The sequence below is a fragment of the Acanthochromis polyacanthus genome, chromosome 2, assembly GCF_021347895.1.
Source record: "Acanthochromis polyacanthus isolate Apoly-LR-REF ecotype Palm Island chromosome 2, KAUST_Apoly_ChrSc, whole genome shotgun sequence".
Classification (NCBI taxonomy): Eukaryota; Metazoa; Chordata; class Actinopteri; family Pomacentridae; genus Acanthochromis; species Acanthochromis polyacanthus.
The window spans coordinates 21,236,150-21,253,431 of NC_067114.1; the positions used below are offsets into that span (position 1 = coordinate 21,236,150).

General features: G+C 40.0%; 1 protein-coding gene across 1 annotated transcript; it reads right to left on the minus strand.

Moving 5' to 3' along the window:
* Positions 1-146: 146 nt before the first annotated feature.
* mmp2 (matrix metallopeptidase 2) lies at positions 147-15,226 on the minus strand. Its single transcript, XM_022194338.2, has 13 exons — positions 14,785-15,226; positions 14,389-14,615; positions 13,456-13,604; positions 12,601-12,729; positions 11,676-11,849; positions 10,729-10,902; positions 9,264-9,437; positions 8,850-9,005; positions 8,594-8,720; positions 4,213-4,349; positions 3,508-3,667; positions 3,104-3,213; positions 147-1,312 (listed from the first exon to the last, which is right to left on the minus strand). The coding sequence occupies exons 1-13, from the start codon at positions 14,938-14,940 to the stop codon at positions 1,209-1,211; spliced, it is 1,977 nt and encodes a 658-aa protein (XP_022050030.1). The 5' UTR covers positions 14,941-15,226; the 3' UTR covers positions 147-1,208.
* Positions 15,227-17,282: the final 2,056 nt, after the last annotated feature.

Below are 17,282 nucleotides of genomic sequence, written 5' to 3' on the forward strand. Positions count from 1 at the left end.
AAATAATATATTAAAAATGATCAGTTTCAAAGGTTCAGTAAACATTGTGAAGCACTGTTATTTAGTATTTGGTTGATTAATTTACAGGCTTGAAGGTGAATGCTCATAACTCTGTCAGTCAATCACATCCGCTTTTGCAAAGTACATGGACTTCATTATATTGACCATCTTTATTGATGACAGTAACAAAGTGCACAAGCATTAAAAACAACACAAGACACAATGACTATATTGTTAAAAACCCAGGAAAGAAAAATTAATACATAAAAAAAAGATATTTAAACAATACTACTGCGGTACTCTTGTCATGATTCCATCATGCAGCAAACCTATACAGCCTCTGGAGGCAACCTGTGCCATTGTTCGTTCTGTACCATTAGTGAAGGGAAATGCAACATGGAGTTGCCATGGAAATAATTTGGTCTCCATATTGTGCAGGTCCCTCTTCTAGTCTTATACAAAGTGCTAATCAAGTGAAGAATAATGTGTGCCTGCAAATACTACTTTCTGAAATCTCGAGGATACAAAATAGTCCTATCAGACATAGTTACACAGAATATAAAAAATGCATATATAGGACTATATGCAAAAAAGCAATCTCTAAAAGCACCATTTTCGGTCACATTGTGCAAATTCATTTTTTCAAATGTGTTGCACAACAATGAGAAAATTAATTAAAATTGTAACATTTATAAAACTGCACTTTATTACAATGGATATAGAAGTAATTCTAAGCCAACATGAATTCCTCATATGGTATAAAACAGTCTTAAAGAATCAAATTTGCATAAAACGGCAATATCTCACAGCACAGTATAGCACTGAGTTCAATGCAGTGTGGACATACCTGATGTCTGACTTTTAAAAAAAAAAAATTAACAAAAACAAAACAAAACAATAAAACAGGGGCTACATATTGTGATAAATCTGCATCAGTATAACAAATAAAAAGTCAAAATCACACAGAAATATAGCAAATATCCAGATGCGTATGTTCAGCCTGTGTAGAAGGTCCTACAAAGCTGGAGACTGGTTATACAGGCTGGAGGGACGTGTGTCCCATGAAAGCGTGCAGAGTTGCCAGGATAAAAACTTTCAACAGTGTGCACTGTGGCGACCTCAAGTTGTGTGCGATACTATGACGATGTCCTCACAGGGCGAGGCCGTGGTTACAGGAATTAGCCAGTTGCAAGACATTCTGGAAATGCTCAGCAACCCAGCCAGTCCTTTGTGATTTCACCCAACTTGACAATCTTCAAGCTGCTGTCTTCTAGTTTGAAATAGTGGTTGCCTTTGAAGAAATAACTGTAATCTGTTGAAGACAAACACAATATACAATGGGTTTAAAATTGTTACTGAGCTTCCCACTTTAAATGGTGTATGTTAAACACAGGAAACCACCAAGTAACAACAATAAAGTAATCAAACTTCTGTAAAATCCTGTAAAGAGTATAATCAGTTTTAATCAAGGCAAAAAGGATTAAAATGTCCAATCAGGCTCTACTGAAGCCAAAGTCGAGCCTCGCTCTATCTGAATTATGCTAATCTGGAATTATACAGAGGCCCCTCTGTAGAGGGTCACAAACTTTCTTTATATAAATATGTTTATTCACTGTGTGGTTAAGGAGCTATGTGATGCTTACAGTACAGTGTGTATGTTCAAGAGTAGTAATGGAAAAATCCCTGGTTGCTTGCCATAAGCAAAAACTTGCAAAACCACCTCTAACCTCAAGCATACACGGCTGGCGTAACGTTCTCAGGAGAAGTTTGCTATTGCTATCATGCTGAAAATTCACATTCATTTATTTCTCGCACAGTGTTGCAGCAAAGCCCTTCCCCCCAGCAGGAAAAATGACCATCAATTCAGCAAATGAAATCATCGATTAAGCAACATAAACAACTGCCCTCCCACTGACGACTGTGTTCTATCATCACCACACCACAGATCACTCCCTAACTTCAGAACTACTCCCTTCACTCTGTTTTACTTGCTTGCATTCTTTGTGCAGTCAGCCCCATCTAAACAGTTCAGTTTTTGGCTAGCTAGCGTTCGCGCTTGCTGGATTCTGGTATATGAGTTTTACTGACAGAGGCACAGTGCCAGACTCGCTGATAGAGCTTTTCCTGCAATCTTACCGAAAGGAATGCTCGTCTGCAGACAGTAAAGGAGCACACATAAAACAGCAGTGTTATAATGGAAGCACAACAACTAACACAAAAACTCTTTCTAACAGCTCATGTTTAAGACTCAAGCATAGGGTTAGGCCCAGGATGCTTTTTGCTGTTTTGTCTCCATTTTCAGAGATCACTGTTGGTTTATTTCTGCAATTGTTTTGCAGCCATCTGAGACTGACTTGGATGAATGTTGTAGCATTTATTTTATGTTCTCAAGGGCTAGTTTATATTTATATTATTCATAAGATCACATGTGGTCAGTGGTAAATGTTTAGCCACACTGGAGACAAAACATTAGAGATGGTGGTGCCAATTAGTTCACAATTTGGTCCAATTCTTGGATGGATTTCTGTGAAATCTGATACCGACAATAACGGTATGTAATAACTTTTGGGATAACATGGCTTCTTCTTTCCTGCCTGCATCAGGTTGATATTTGTGTGTGTTTTAGAGCAAACTCATAGCTTTCTAAGAAGTTAGGTAGATGTGGGCATTGATGGCCTTCTCAGCCTTAGGTATATTTCCTGTTTGATACTAATGAGCAACTCATAGCTTTCTTTTAGCATTCAGATATATTGTATTAGGCTCAAACACTGCTGTGCCTAACCGAATCACTGGTGTGGCTGCAGACTCTTAGCCTTGTTATGCTGTCATGACTTGGCTTGAAGCCAGTGCTGCTTGGAGGATATTGATGAAAATACAGTTTAACCTATGATATTGTTTGGAAAATGGTCCCCAATAATGACAAGTATGTATAATTTGTTGCAAAAGACCAAGCTATAGAAACTTCAGTTTGGTACTTTAATCTTGTAATATGTTAAATTCATGAATTCATAACTATTCCCAGACTCTGGCCAAATTTCCTTTTTCAAATCCCACACAGCCTGTTAATACACAATTTATGAAAAAATAATTATTTTGTTTTTACCAATGCCATTAAGACTAAAGGCAGAGTTGATGTCATCTGGGATACCGTTCCAGGAGTCTGCAATAAGTTTAGGGAAGCCAGGGTCCATCTTCTTCTTATCTTCGTCATATCTGTTCAGGAATAATGAAAGTGCATCAGCGTTCTCTCACATACACAAAAGCACACACTCACTATTTTCCCTGGAGATGAAACAATGAGTCACCAGGACTATGAATTCCCATGGTGTGCAAAGATTAACAGGGTTGTTGTGCTTTACAGTTCAGGTCACACCAAACCTCTAACTCAATCCAGATGCAGCACAACACTGCAGTAAGCAACAATGACATCAACAGCATAAGCTGGGCTGGGTTTTAATGTTTTTTTTTTGGATAACAAATGGTTGGATAAGCTTTGGTCCTCCTCACCTCCAGAATTTGTCTCCAGAAAACAGGTAAGTCTTCCTGTTCTTCCTAAAGTTGAAGGCAGCATCGATTTGCTGCAGGTCAGTGGGGAGGTCAAGGCTGGAGAGCCTCTTGGGATAGCCTTTCTCCAACTCATCAGCTTTGTAAACCCACATCTCATTGCCTGAGAGAGAAAAGTAAGTTTAAAAAAAGTAGAACTATGGCCTAAAATAACATTGGAGACATATGTTATACTGATGGAAGCTAACTATTCTAGCACAGGACTTTCAAATAAAAGGTTTTCCTTTATTCACATAAATCTATAAACCAAATACGGTGAGATCATCCCCAAACCACCTTAATGTCTTTTAAGCAGACAAACATATTATGTAAATCTCATCAGTATTCAGGAAAGTTCTCATATTAGTAAAATTCTGAGAATGTATCATAAACCACTAATAAGTACGTGGAATATCTCAAGTGTCTCAAGAGTGTACACCACACACAAGAGTGTTCAGCCAACATTCCTGCTTCTCCTAATGTTTCAGGTCAGAGAAACAGCTGACCATTAGTGAAAGGCATCCAAGTGGTAAAATAGAGAGGACACCTCTTTATTACTAATGGAAGTGGATCTTTGTGTTTGTCTGATCACCACAGAAGCACTGCGAGGATATTCAGAGAGATCTCAATGGGCCGTTTATTCGCAGTTTCTCATTTTCTTCAGAATACCTGCGAAGAAGACTGTTTTCTCCTCCACCGGGTTTTCATAGGCAGCATCTATCTTGACAGGAAGGTCGGGCCAGTAGGTGGCCACGAGCATGGGGCCGCTGGGCTTGCTCCTGAAGTTGACTGACCTGAACAGGAATCTGGCAGAGAAAGAATAAGGGGTGAGCGATCGCGATGTAGATGAGCTGGGGATGAAATAAGAGTGAGAGCAAAAGAGGAATAGAGGGGGTTGATCAGGAGGTGGGAGTAGAGAGAGAGAGAGAGAGAGAGAGTGTGTGTGTGTGTGCGTGTGTGAGATGGGGGTTTAGTGCAAGTGCTTCACTGGCCGAGGCAGCCACAATGGCCTGATTCATGAGCATCTGGTTCTCGTTAGGACTAAGGCTGCAGACGCCAGCGGAACAAGACCCATCTTGCCCGGATTTCCAATACACAGCTGCACAACAACAGCAGCTTCCCAAACTCTTTTCCACTGACCTATTTTTTAAAATGAAAAAGATCTGCCAATAGCAAAGATGCGGTGTCATAATGATAAAGTGAAGACGAGAATAAAGCCTTACTAACAGAAACGTAGATTGCATATACATAACACATGGGCAAAGTTACAGTTGTCAGGATGAAAGATGAGACATATTCCAGTTTGAACTAATGATATATGAATTTCATTATTTAAGAAGTGTTCTTGGGGATTAGTTTGTTAAGTTCATATCATGCACTAACAATATCCAGAGGGTTTTCAGTTTCTGTCAGAGCTTTATTTGATCGTTTCCTGTCTGTCTTCCCCTTCCTGTATATATTCAATAAAAAGGCAAAAACATTATCTGCCTCAGGGCTGGTAAATAGAACAGACTTACAGGACATAGCAAGAGAGTTTTCCAGGGCCTGATAATGTTGATTTGTAGATGCTTTTTCATTTTATTTGTCTTTCCTTTATTTTTAGCAAAGTATGAATTTATGATTATCCGTGTATATTCATTTGTTTCTATAAAAGAACTGTTAAAACTGTGTCGTTATGCAAGTTGATGGTTATGCATTATGATGCAATTATAAGGCAGCTCTGAAAGAAATTAAAGCTTCCATTATTTTTGCTTGAATGGATTTTATATTTCACACAAGTTTTATGTTTGGAAACGGTTTGAGTAATGTTAGGTATGTCATTTCCCATAAATGGACTCAATTATGCAAACACGCTGTGTTGACTTAAAGCTCCCATGATAAAAATCCTATATGTACAAATCAGTCCCTTGCCACTGAGTGGAAATCTGTTTGGGTGGCAGGTTTAGTGGAGTAGCTAACAGGGCTGTTCTCAGTACTTCACAGTATGTCTAGTCTGCTTAAATGTAATAATCCCTTTATTTAAATAAAAGAGCTTAATTTTCCAGATTTTGGTCAACAATCCTTCTGTAATAGCTATTCGAGCATCTTCATATTCAGTAATTACCACTTTATCTCATCATTTTCGTTGCTAGTGGTGGAGTCTGCTAGTTTTTAGCTGGATTCAGATTACTGTCCTTATAGCTGAAAACTGATTCATACCTGTGATCCAGCACATTTTAAAGTAATTGACAACAGCCCCACTGTTTGTCACTGCACTGACACTGTCAGAGCAACAAGTCCTCAAACTCATACGACCACACAGGTCGTATGTAACGTGCCCCGGAATACGACCCATGAGAGCGTATTTACGTTAGCGCCCCTACGGGAGACAGGAACGCATTACTGGATTTAATTCGCGAAATGGCTTTTCCTTCGCAACACGGCTTTTTCCTCACACCCGCAACACGGGTTTAGGGTTATGGTTAGGGTTATGGTTAGGGTTAGGTCAAAGTTTGTTCATGGTGACGTTTCAGCTGAGACACCAGAGTGTCAATATTTACTCAACTGCTAGAGGTCGCTTAACGTCAAAACGTAACACTCGGTCGTAGTAATGGCTACTACAAACAAAATATACTACTATGACATTAATAATGTGCTCTAAAACATAATCTGCTTAGAATTGACTGTGGCTGCTCATCAAAAATGTCTCTGAGAAACAAGACAATGGTTCTCTTAGCATTTTTTTGTGTACGTAGCTACTCCACTGTAAGCAATCAATTTCAACTTTATGAACTCATGATGTGGGAAAATGACTTTTGCTGTGTTTAGCTTGAAATCAGATAATCGATGCAATTATTTTTGACTTCTTCATGACAACATTTTGAATTGTGCTAAAAACAGACACACCTTCTGCTCCTCTGTTGTTTCTCTTGAAAAATAGATTGAAATCTTAAGGATTACAACATAAAGGAAAGGCTGTATATTGTATAAAATGTGCTGCTATGTGCTTGGATGCAAGCACATGAGCATATGTTACTTGCAACTGACCTAATCAGTAGGTTGGCCAAACTGTTCCTATAAGACAGACTGTATAATTGCCTTCTCCTTAAGCCTCCAGACAGACAGACACACTTTTATGCTGAGCTCAGGGAGCGCTATGAGCATTACTCACTGCATCATGTCAAGATTTGTCCGACCCCATAAATATGCTGAGGCAGGAGAAAGAGAGATTCCTCTTTTACAATGAGTGGAGTCAAGTGAGCTTTAGCCCCACAGCCCAGAGGGCAGTGCTCTTTGTGTGAAGCTATGTACCACTACTCTGCAGCTTACTAACCTGACATGGCCTTCAGGCAACTCATTAAGTCAGATCAACAGACCCATACTGAAACTTTACTAATCTCAGACTTTGGTGAGAGACACTGAACTGTACATTCACTTCAGTGTCTTGAGAGAACTTTGTCCTCACTTTTCCGCACTCATCTTCAGATCAGTTCTCAGTCTTTTAATGCTTATTCAGATTTTCACATATTGACTTAAAATTCATAGCATTTTATGGCCTTGTGTGAAAACACCATACAAAGGGCCCAACAAAGTTGATGAACGTGGCTGAACATATTTACCATATATAGATGACTTTGACTGTGATTTTTACATATTCTAACCACTGTATGTGGATGACCAACGTGCCTTTCCCCACTGCCTGAATACCATTGGTCTCGATCCTGACAGTTTTAACATCTGTTCAAATAGACCCAGCTGCAAATAATCAAAAAAGGGCACAGTCCCATCATTCCAATAAGTAATATAATGATTATCGAGGCTCCACAAGAATTCAAATGGCGTATTTTCTTCTGTATGTCACAGTTAATGATCACAGGACAGCAAAGGAGATGATGATGCATATGTTCATCTTTCTGTTCCCATTTCAATCTTTAGCCCACTAAAGCTTCGAGGAGAATTAGGTTTCAGCTCAGCTTGATTTCCAACAACAGGTCCAAAGTTTCATGGTTCGCAGAGCACTCTAGGAGCTTCTGTGCTGCTCTGTCAATCGCTGCAAATGTGTGGATGAGAGCCACAGCAAGGTGAAAAGTAGTTTTGCATTCAAGCAGGATCTGTGAGTAAGACTGTGGCTTGTTTCTCCCCAGTTTCTAATTCAAGGTTCTGAGTGAGGAAAACCTCGCTAACTGGAAGACTAGACTGTTTTGTACGAAAGTCTGCCGGCTTGTTGCTTTTGGACCCGTTTGCCAAAATGGCAGATGACAGATATACAGCTCTGTTAACCTTGAAATTAGAAAGACTCAATGCATGAGCACAGCACAGACATTTCCTTTTCTACCATATTATCGTGTGAGTTTGTCTCTGACAAATCTTAGCTGCTGATGAAGCCTTCGTCCGGGAACATACGGTGACTCACAAAGATTGTTGACCGAACCACAGTATGAAACTCCTCTCCTACACAGGGTCAGCCAGTAGACACACACTAAGCTTACAAGACTTTGGATTGACTGGCGCCGGTGGAGAAGTGGCCTGCACACTGTGTTTATGAGTGATGACTATTTTGGTTGTCACTGTATGAGTGGAGGAATAGTTTGCTTTCCCGTCTTACTAATTGTTACATCATGACAACAAGCATTTAAACCTCCACTTTTAGTGGCACAAGACTGACATATGAGAAACAATAATTAGCAAGAAACCTCATGTCATATTGCTTATTGTTTGTGGTGAAATGATTATGAAACCCAACTGGCGCTGGCTGCTTTATTTCGGTTACACAAGATGATGGAGCCAGAAACAGGCGATTGGGTTTTGTTTGTCATCCTTGCTATAGATCACAGACAGGAAGTTCAACCAGACTTTAGCAGTGCTTACAAGACTTTTGTGAGTCAAACACAGCCTTCACATCAAATCTATGATAACAGAACGGCTTGCATATTCAAACAGCCTTGTCAAGTCCTGAGATTTTGCTTGGATTACTTCTTGCTCCCTCCTCATTTGGTTATAATCCGCTATATGTACACTCGCTGAAGTCTTATTAAAACAAATGTAGAGCCCTCTTGTTTGAAATGATTACCTGTCTTTGAAGAAGAAGGTCTCTCCTCGGATTTGTGCTACAGCATCAAAGACAACTGGCTCTTTACAGATGTCCATTGGAGTGACAGGACCCTGGGTTGGAGGCAAAGGCTTGTCTGTTGGCACACCTGTTAAAAGATTTACCACAACGTTTAATCTTTCAGAGAGTAATTACACAGTTTAAAAGTCTTCCCTGCCTTCTCATTAGAAAAACACATTATTGTAGGTATTAGGCATTACATTGCATTTCTTCTTACCATAGAGCTCCTGGATGCCTTTGATGTCATCTTGAGAAAGTCTGAAGTCTTTAGTAAAAGTATAAATAGGGGCCATCAGGGCTCCGGGGTCTTGAGAGTGCTCCAAACCAAGAGCATGACCAAATTCATGTGCTGCCACCAGGAACAAACTGTACCCTAAAAACAAATCAGATTAAATAAGTATGAGTTCTCTTTGAATGACTCAACAGTAAATAGAGCAATTGTCTTTGGGCAGGCTAAGGTCTGAACTCATCCGAATTGTTGTTTTATTTTCCTGTGTGTTGTAAGAGAATTTCAAGTGAGAGTAAAACAAATGAGTCATTGCATTGTTCTCTATGGCCAGTCTGCTTGGATGCTGTTCCCAGAACTACAGCAAGAGCTGTCCACAAATATTATTGGCCAGCGTCTTCATACCTTGGTCGGGACAGAAACCCCATTTGCGGTCATCATCGTAACTCTTGGTGGTACCGCACCACATCTTGCCGTCACTGCGTCCAGAAGAGGTGCAGCTATCATAGGTGTCTCCCAGAAAGGTGAAAGGAAAGACACAGGGGCTTCCCTCTGCATTTCCTCCCACCGTTGACATAGCTGGAGATAGCAACAAAAGGCAAAACTATAACAATGAAATGTATAGAGAACTTATTCACTTCATTTTCTTGTGAACTCGTTCATATGCCAAAACGTTTCCCCAGAAAGGTTGGGTTTGTACTGTATCATGAAATGAGTGCAGATGATGATGAAAACAGCACCATGAAAGCATCTGGCACAACACACGCAACATCAATAACTAATCCACTAGGCACTAAACCAAAAAGCACCCGCCCAGATTGATTTTCTTTCAAAGAGAGATCATTTTCAATCTGGCAAGATTGGTTTTGTGCTTTAGTTTTTTTTTCTTAAAATCATTTCTTATTCAGCACAAGTTCTCGCACAAGGCTTTGCAGCAAAACTACATTCCTAATCAAATAAAACCAGATGAAAGCGCCAATGGTTGTACCTCTGTCTGTCTATCTCCCTCCATACTACACAACTTCAACCCTCAAGCCAGTCCCTCTGACAGAATGGAAAATAAGCCCCGCCACTGCACATTAAAATACTTTCACAGCCATTCAGCCGACCACGAGCAAGACCAAAAACCCCAGCTAGAGGATTCCAGTAGACCAACAAATGGCAGGACACCATTCACTGCACATCAAAATAAACAGAGCCAGTGAAGTGTAGTCTAACTATTAATGCACACAAAAACTCAAACTGAAGAAAGTGCACCAGTATGCACACATGTGTGAACATGTGTATGACAGAAAAAGACACTGAGACTTTAAGTGGCAGGATCCTAGAGTACTTTGTGCCTCAAAGTAATCTAAGATCCTGCCACAAAGTTCGTGGACTTATAATGGGCATAACAGACAGTAGATAGTTTGACTCACTAGATGTATATTTCACATAACATTCTCCTCCCCTTCCACTATCTTCATGTTTTCACTATAGTAGACAACAACAACCCCTAAGCAGCAACTACGTTCTGAAAATGTCAAGTTTTTGAAAATGATTTGTAATGCACAATAAGTGAATGGTTGCAAAGATATTAAAATAATATATTTATGACACTGTCAATCTAAACAGGAAAAAGCTCCATTTTCCTAACATTTTACCACCAAAACAGTCTCCTCGAACACTGTTTTGATGGGATACCATTGCTGCAGCCTGGCTTTCGTGCTTCCCAGGATTATTGTGATTGGTTTAAAGAGAGATACAAACAAGCCAGAGCATTTTTGTTTGTTTTTTGTTGTTCCTCTTTTCAGTATAATAATGCAGGCAGCCAGACCATTCTCCACAGCGCTGACACATGCAAGCCTAGACAATAGATGACACCACCTACCAGTTTCAGGGCAGAAGCCATAGGTCTTGTCACTGTCATAGTCCTCAGTAGTGGCACACCACCTGTAACCATCGTCCCTGCCCTGAGTGGTGCATCCATCATACTTCTCCCCTTGAAAGGTGAAGGGGAATTTACATGGAGCACCCTCTGCATTTCCTCCCAGGGTGAATAGCACTGTGAAATAACAGAAATAGTAGTTTAGAAGATCTGATAAGTCTATGCACAATACATTTCCATAACTTCTAAGCTTACACATGACTACACAAGATCCTTTGACCTCGGAGTGATGATGTAAGGCTCCCCGAGAAGAAGAGGTTGGAATTAAAAAAAGAGGCACAATGGAACATTTTTGCATCAAAAGAAAAGCCTAACAGAAGTACAGCTCCAGTGCAAACAGGCCTCACTCGTGTTCCCATCATATAAAACAACTTAGTACATGTGTACTTTGGCAATAAGTTGAAACGGGCACGCGATCATGTTAGTACCATGGACAGCAACACAACACAGATAAACAAAACGCTTGACAAAGCCCCATGTTCTAAAGTGGGGCAGTAACTTGGAAAAGAAATGTACCATAATCCACTCCAAACAAAAAACAACAGTTTCCTGGCGTAATGTCCAACCTACTTTCTTCATGTCCAAAATCAGCAGAGCAGCTTTCAATATAGCAATAATCTGATATGAAATATTGTTTTGCCAGTATTTGAACACTGGCTCATGTCACCAAACTCCAAAATGTTTAGTCTGGTTCAATTAGATGCAAGTAGGGCATGAAATCAATGTTGCTCAGGTTAAGTAGAGCCATATAAGAATTGATCTTTTCCGATACTAAGGCAAAATGTATAAGGAGACATTGCATTCTCAGTTGATATACAGTAAGTGTATGTGTATACATATATAATATACAATGGTATTTGTGAAAAAGGAGAACCTCTGGACAAACTTACATTCATGAGGGCAGAATCCGTATTTGCCATCTTCGTCAAAGTTGTAAGTGGTGGAGCACCACAGGAAGCCGTCATCACGGCCCTGAGACGTACAGCTATTGTACTCAGTGCCCATGAACGAGAAGGGGAATTTACAGAACTCTCCATCAGCATTACCAAACTTCACCTTCACCACTGTCAAAAAACAAATGATAGATATATTGCAGTCATCCAGTTTCTAAAACCATTGTTTTATGGTGTTTAAGATGATAGACAGCCTATACAAAGCAAGTTTGAAGACCCCGTAACAAGTAACAAGTAACAAGTAACAAGTAAAGGACTAGAATAAGGATAGTAGGTTTTGAAAACTGGATTGCCAAACAGCATAATGTAAAGATCACATGTAACAGAATGAAAAAAAGTATGGTTTTCATAGAAGAAAATAGTTCATCAAAGATATCTTCATCTGCTCATCTGCTTTGAGACATTTTTGCACCAGGAGACAAAGAAAATAGGTTTAAAAATGATTCCTGCACAAATTATAAATCCAAACAAGAGCATCTGAATAATGGGAAAAACTATCTGGGTCAGTGTGTGCAAATACAAATGTGTGCACATTTGTTTTTCTATTTACATTCCAGATGGCGGCGGTTTGTTACATCAAGTGCCAGAAAGTTCAGACAAAGTTAAGACAGCCAAACAGAGGAATCGAGAGTTCTATTAGTATTATCAATGTCAATGCCTCACCTGATATGTAGTAAACATCATTGTTACTATAGTGGTTTTTTCTGTTTATTTTAAATGAACAAATGTGAAAGTCACTTATTTTTAACCAAATTGTATGATTATATATTATAAACCATGCATATATTATTCCTTTTTGCTGTATAAGTCTCAAGCATCTGTAGAAAAAACAAAAGCACTGGAGTTGTTGCAGCACTTTTACCTTGGCCTTCTCCCAGTGTCCACTGCTCATCATCATCAAAATGGGAGTCTCCCCCAATTCCTGGCCCTGGGGCAAAAGCATGAGCCAAGAGGCCATCCTTTCCATCAAAGGGGTAACCATCTCCATGCTCTGTGAATGACATAATTTATTATTAACAAAAAAGAAATGAATCAGAGAAGATTTTCTTTGATAAACAGTCCTAACTAGTATAAGTGTAAAGTTCTGGATATTTCTGACATGAGATATTTGTGTGTGTATTATCGTCCCTCGAGCAACAATTTCACATCTTCTGAAGTGGCTGATGTTTTGTTTGTGCTTTACTATAATAACTGGATTATTTCTCAACAGGGTCAGCTGTGGCCAGACGGACTGATATCATAACATGGTGAGTAAACATGGAATGGTTATTTTAGCCGGAATGACTGGAATGATCTGTGTTAAGACCACAGTTCCCTCTGTTTTATTAAGTGCTCTTAAAATACAGGATGGCAAAGCGTAGAGTCACTGCAACAACATGTCTATTATTGCTCCTTGACTAGTAGTTTACAAGACGGTGAACTTCTGATGAACCTTTTAAAAATTGTTGTGAAAATTTGTAATCTTTGAAATTTTCTCTGAGATGTCATTTGTGTGTCCAAAGACACGGTTGAAAAATATGCAAGTAACAGTAAGCAAGGTGTTGTGAGAGCATATTGGCGACATTTTCCTACTAAATAAACCTAATTTGTTCATGACATTTGAGTTTCAGACATCCCCCTGTTTGCAGATGTTTTTGTTAATGTACAGTGTATTGCAAATATCAAATATGTCATCTATATACCATATAGCATGTACTGTCTTATCTATATGGCATACCATTGCGGCCAAAATTAATCATGATGTCAGCCTCTCCGTCCATGATGCGTGTGAAAGAGAGCGGTGTGACATCACTCCATACTTTGAAGGCTCTGAAGAAAGCATCATTTATAACTTCCTCATCCAGATCAGGAGTCCAACCCAGGATTCTACAAAGTGAGGAGACAAACAAAGAAAAGCCAGACAAACTCCATCAAATAACAGCAAGTATGTGCAATCAGGACAGCCAGGATGGCTCTTTGCATGTCACATTTTGCAAGGCATGTACACCTATCACTAGATCTCTTTTCTCTCTGGCAGATCATGGAAAAGAAGCTTGGCCAATAACACTGCATGAGTCATCTGCGACTGTGCTTCCTGAAATAATTCTCAGCCACAACCCCACTTGTATGCCTGTCTACACAGCCCCTTTCCTGCAAACAGTCTTAAGATCTCTTAGTTGTTATTGTCTTTGGCTTGCAGTCTTCTTTACAAACACACAGTCTGACGGGCTGGAATGATCAGGGCGCGCAAAACCGCTGATATAAATAAACTAAATCCACATTGTTGTAAACCTCAAACAGAATGAAAACAAAGGACCTGACACATACTGTGTAGGAATGCTGGTGTTAGCAAGACATGAGACGCAAGCACTTCAGACTGTGTGGATGGGGGTGGGGAGGACTGGAGGGTGAGGAAGGGTTGGGAGGGTTTCGGGGGTCAGGCGGGGCCAAGTATTATTTCTCGATATCTCCAATGCTTTGATTTATGGGCAGCTGTTGGGAGAAATCAAACTTGGCAAACATCAGTGAAAGACGTCCTGATGTGATGCATGCTGTGCATCTAGAAAACTACTACTGTACCATTTGTACTGTATCTAGTTAAATGGGCCACGTACACTGTTTAAAACCTTCCATGATATCACCATCTGAGTACTAACTCGGAGCTGCTGACCTGTATGTGATGTCTTTCTTCTGCCACATGGGCTTCCTGTGGAAGAAGTTGTAATTGGCCACATCTGGGACGCCACAGCGGGCCATTTTCATGATCGCCACAGTTTTGGCATCAATCTCTCCAGTTTCTTGCAAGGAGAAGAACTTCTGCATTTTCTTTAGGGTGTCCTTGAGCACCATGAGGTTGCATCTGTCTTGTGGGCATCCATAAAACTTATTCAGATAGTGCTTTAAAAAAGAGCAGAGATATGGACATGAAAAGTGGTTTCATAAACATGTGTAAACTTTTCTCCAACAGTACAGTAAATTTCTTGGACCAAAAGAATAAAAACTTCATTCACAGCTGGCTGACCCACTTAGAGTTTCAAGGTGGAAAAAAAACAAACAATAAACTTACCAGAGCAACTTCTTTGTCTGTTTTGGGGGTTGTATCGTCTCCAGGAAACCTAATAATAGGAGAAGGACGAGCATTTGTTGCTTGAAAGGCAATGAAGGAAAGCAAAAACACTTTGAGAACAATCCGACGACAACTAAATATCGTCGGAGAGCCCATTTTTGCGCAGGATAACGGGGTCTTAGTGCTGAACGCCGTCCGCTCTGAGTTGCAGTCCTTTCAGCCCGTCAGCTTGCGTTGCTCTGCTCCTCTGGAAGACTTTTTTTCCCCCCCTCTTTAACGGGACATCCTGCACCTCGGCTCTATGAACTTTCTCAGTTCTGCTTGCACATGCACTTTTTTTTCTTCCCCCTGTTTGTGCGCAGTCTCCAGGTTGGGAAAGAGAAGCGGGGGAGTCCGGAAACCAAACACAGGACGATGCACTCCTGGTTCCACTTCTCATTCAGTCTGGTTTATACAGACTGGAAACCTCGAATGGGGGCAGGGGAAGTTTTCAAAAGAGTAAATATGAGTTTGAAGTGACTCACGTCCAGAAAGTATATGTGGGCCAGCTGGTGCACTTGGAAAGTTCAACCAACAAACCAAAAACTCACTCAGAATGTGTAACTGATCAAATAATTTAAAAGAATCAGAACAACCTGGAGGTCTTCTGACTCTTTGATCTGATTCTGCTCTATGTGTGTGTTGCATGAGAAGTAGAATTCAGATTCTTCTCAAAACTTCAGTGGAGGTAGACTAGAATACAACATACACACAGAGAGGAGAGAACACAACTTCATCATGAACATTTGTGCGCTGAAATGATACAAACTTGTGCCTTAGTTTTGTGTTTGTCATATGCACATCACAGTTTGCACAGGGCTTTGCAACTGTTTCAAGTAGACCTTTTTGTATCTTGCACATCTGTTTATTTCTGCCTCCCTGCTCCTCCCTTTTCCCCAACACCTGGCAAACCTTTTACACTGTTTTGGCTTAAAATCACAGATGAAAGCTGATCAGCATCCCCGTTCTTCTACTAAGCACATATTTCAGCTCAATTAAAGGGATTAGTAGGAAATTCTATGCAAAGCTGCCAGTTCTTTAAAATCTACATAACATCCCAATGCACAAAAAAACCACCTCACCAGTAAAGAAACACAGCGACACCCAGCTGCAAAAGGCTATAAGTTATTTAAAGTGATATATTGACATCTGCTGGTGGGATGTGAAAACTGGCTTCAGTATCAGGTCAAAAGCAAACAGAAAAATGGAGAACAGTGAAATACATAAAAATAAGTCTACAAGATCACAAATTTGACAGCACTGACATATCCTGATCTTTTTTTTAGTTGTTGGACTGCAATGCATATGTGATATTATCTAATTACTATTTTAGACCAGAATAAATGAGCACATTCTTTTTTTTTTTTAGAAGTAATTTCCAGCCAGTTTAGCAGTTTTTGTCATTTAGTTTCTACCTATGAAGGTAAACATGTAAACTTGAAAAGGTGAAAGATGAAAAAGGAGAAAAAAGGCCATTAGTGTCCAGGGCAAATGCGGATAGAATATTTACAGATTGCCAAAATTGCTTTTCCCCACTGGAGATTACCTTTTAAGGATAATGCTCAGAATGCACTTTTTAATGTAATTTTAAAATGTAAAGTATGGAGTTATAAGACTGCAATGTGCAGGTAATACTTACCTGACATATGCAGTCTATGGGAATTCGTCAGGATTGCTGCCCTCTGGTGGCTGACAGACACATAGCACCTCTGTCTGTTCTGTGACACTTGGAGCCAGTCTTCTTTACTGACTTGTAATCTACTGCATAGATTTTGGATTTACTCTAACTCTCTTTGACATCTCTTTGTTTCCGCTCTCATACTGGATTACGCCAAACAGCATATGAGATCGGACTCTTTAATAGAGAGGGCTGAAGGACTTTTTTTGCAAAGAGATCTGACAGATGGATAGCTCGCAAACAGGATTTTGCGGTATATCTAGCAAAGCAATTTCCCTTCCCTTTAGCCAGAGTACAGTTAATTTTTCATAGCTGGGGCTGCTGTTGGTGGTTGCAGAGCGAATTTAACATCCATTTGCCAACAATATCCAGGGCCTGTCACTTTGGAGCTGGAGCTTTATTTCATGCACTGATACATGCTGCCATCTCCTTTAACTGACACACTCACAGTGATCTCTCGCAGAGCTGGGGAACAGAATGCCTACCTATTAAATGTACATGGGCCTGCCTCTCCAAATAGAAAATGCTGAGATGTGAGAAGTTGAGCCACAGCTACAGTAATTGAATGCCTTTGTGCATATGAATGCAATTTCACAGGCGAAAGTGGCATAAAGAGATTGAGATGATAAAGTTTGATTTGCATGTAAATTGTTTTCTTTTTTTGCCTCTCTTGAATGCTGAAGCTTTCTCTAGATTTAAGCACCTCACAATGTGTGTGTGTGTGTGTGTGTGTGTGTGTGTGTGTGTGTTTGTGTTTGGATGAAATACTGTTGCCTTTTTT

Bases quoted from the DNA above. Each gene is read 5' to 3' on its own strand.
- mmp2 (XM_022194338.2), bottom strand. From the start codon at position 14,940: ATGGGCTCTCCGACGATATTTAGTTGTCGTCGGATTGTTCTCAAAGTG. The intron at 12,730-13,455 runs GTATGCCATATA...TGTCATTCACAG, and splicing joins GATTAATTTTGGCCGCAATG to AGCATGGAGATGGTTACCCC. The intron at 11,850-12,600 runs GTAAAAGTGCTG...GTTTTTTGACAG, and splicing joins GACACTGGGAGAAGGCCAAG to TGGTGAAGGTGAAGTTTGGT.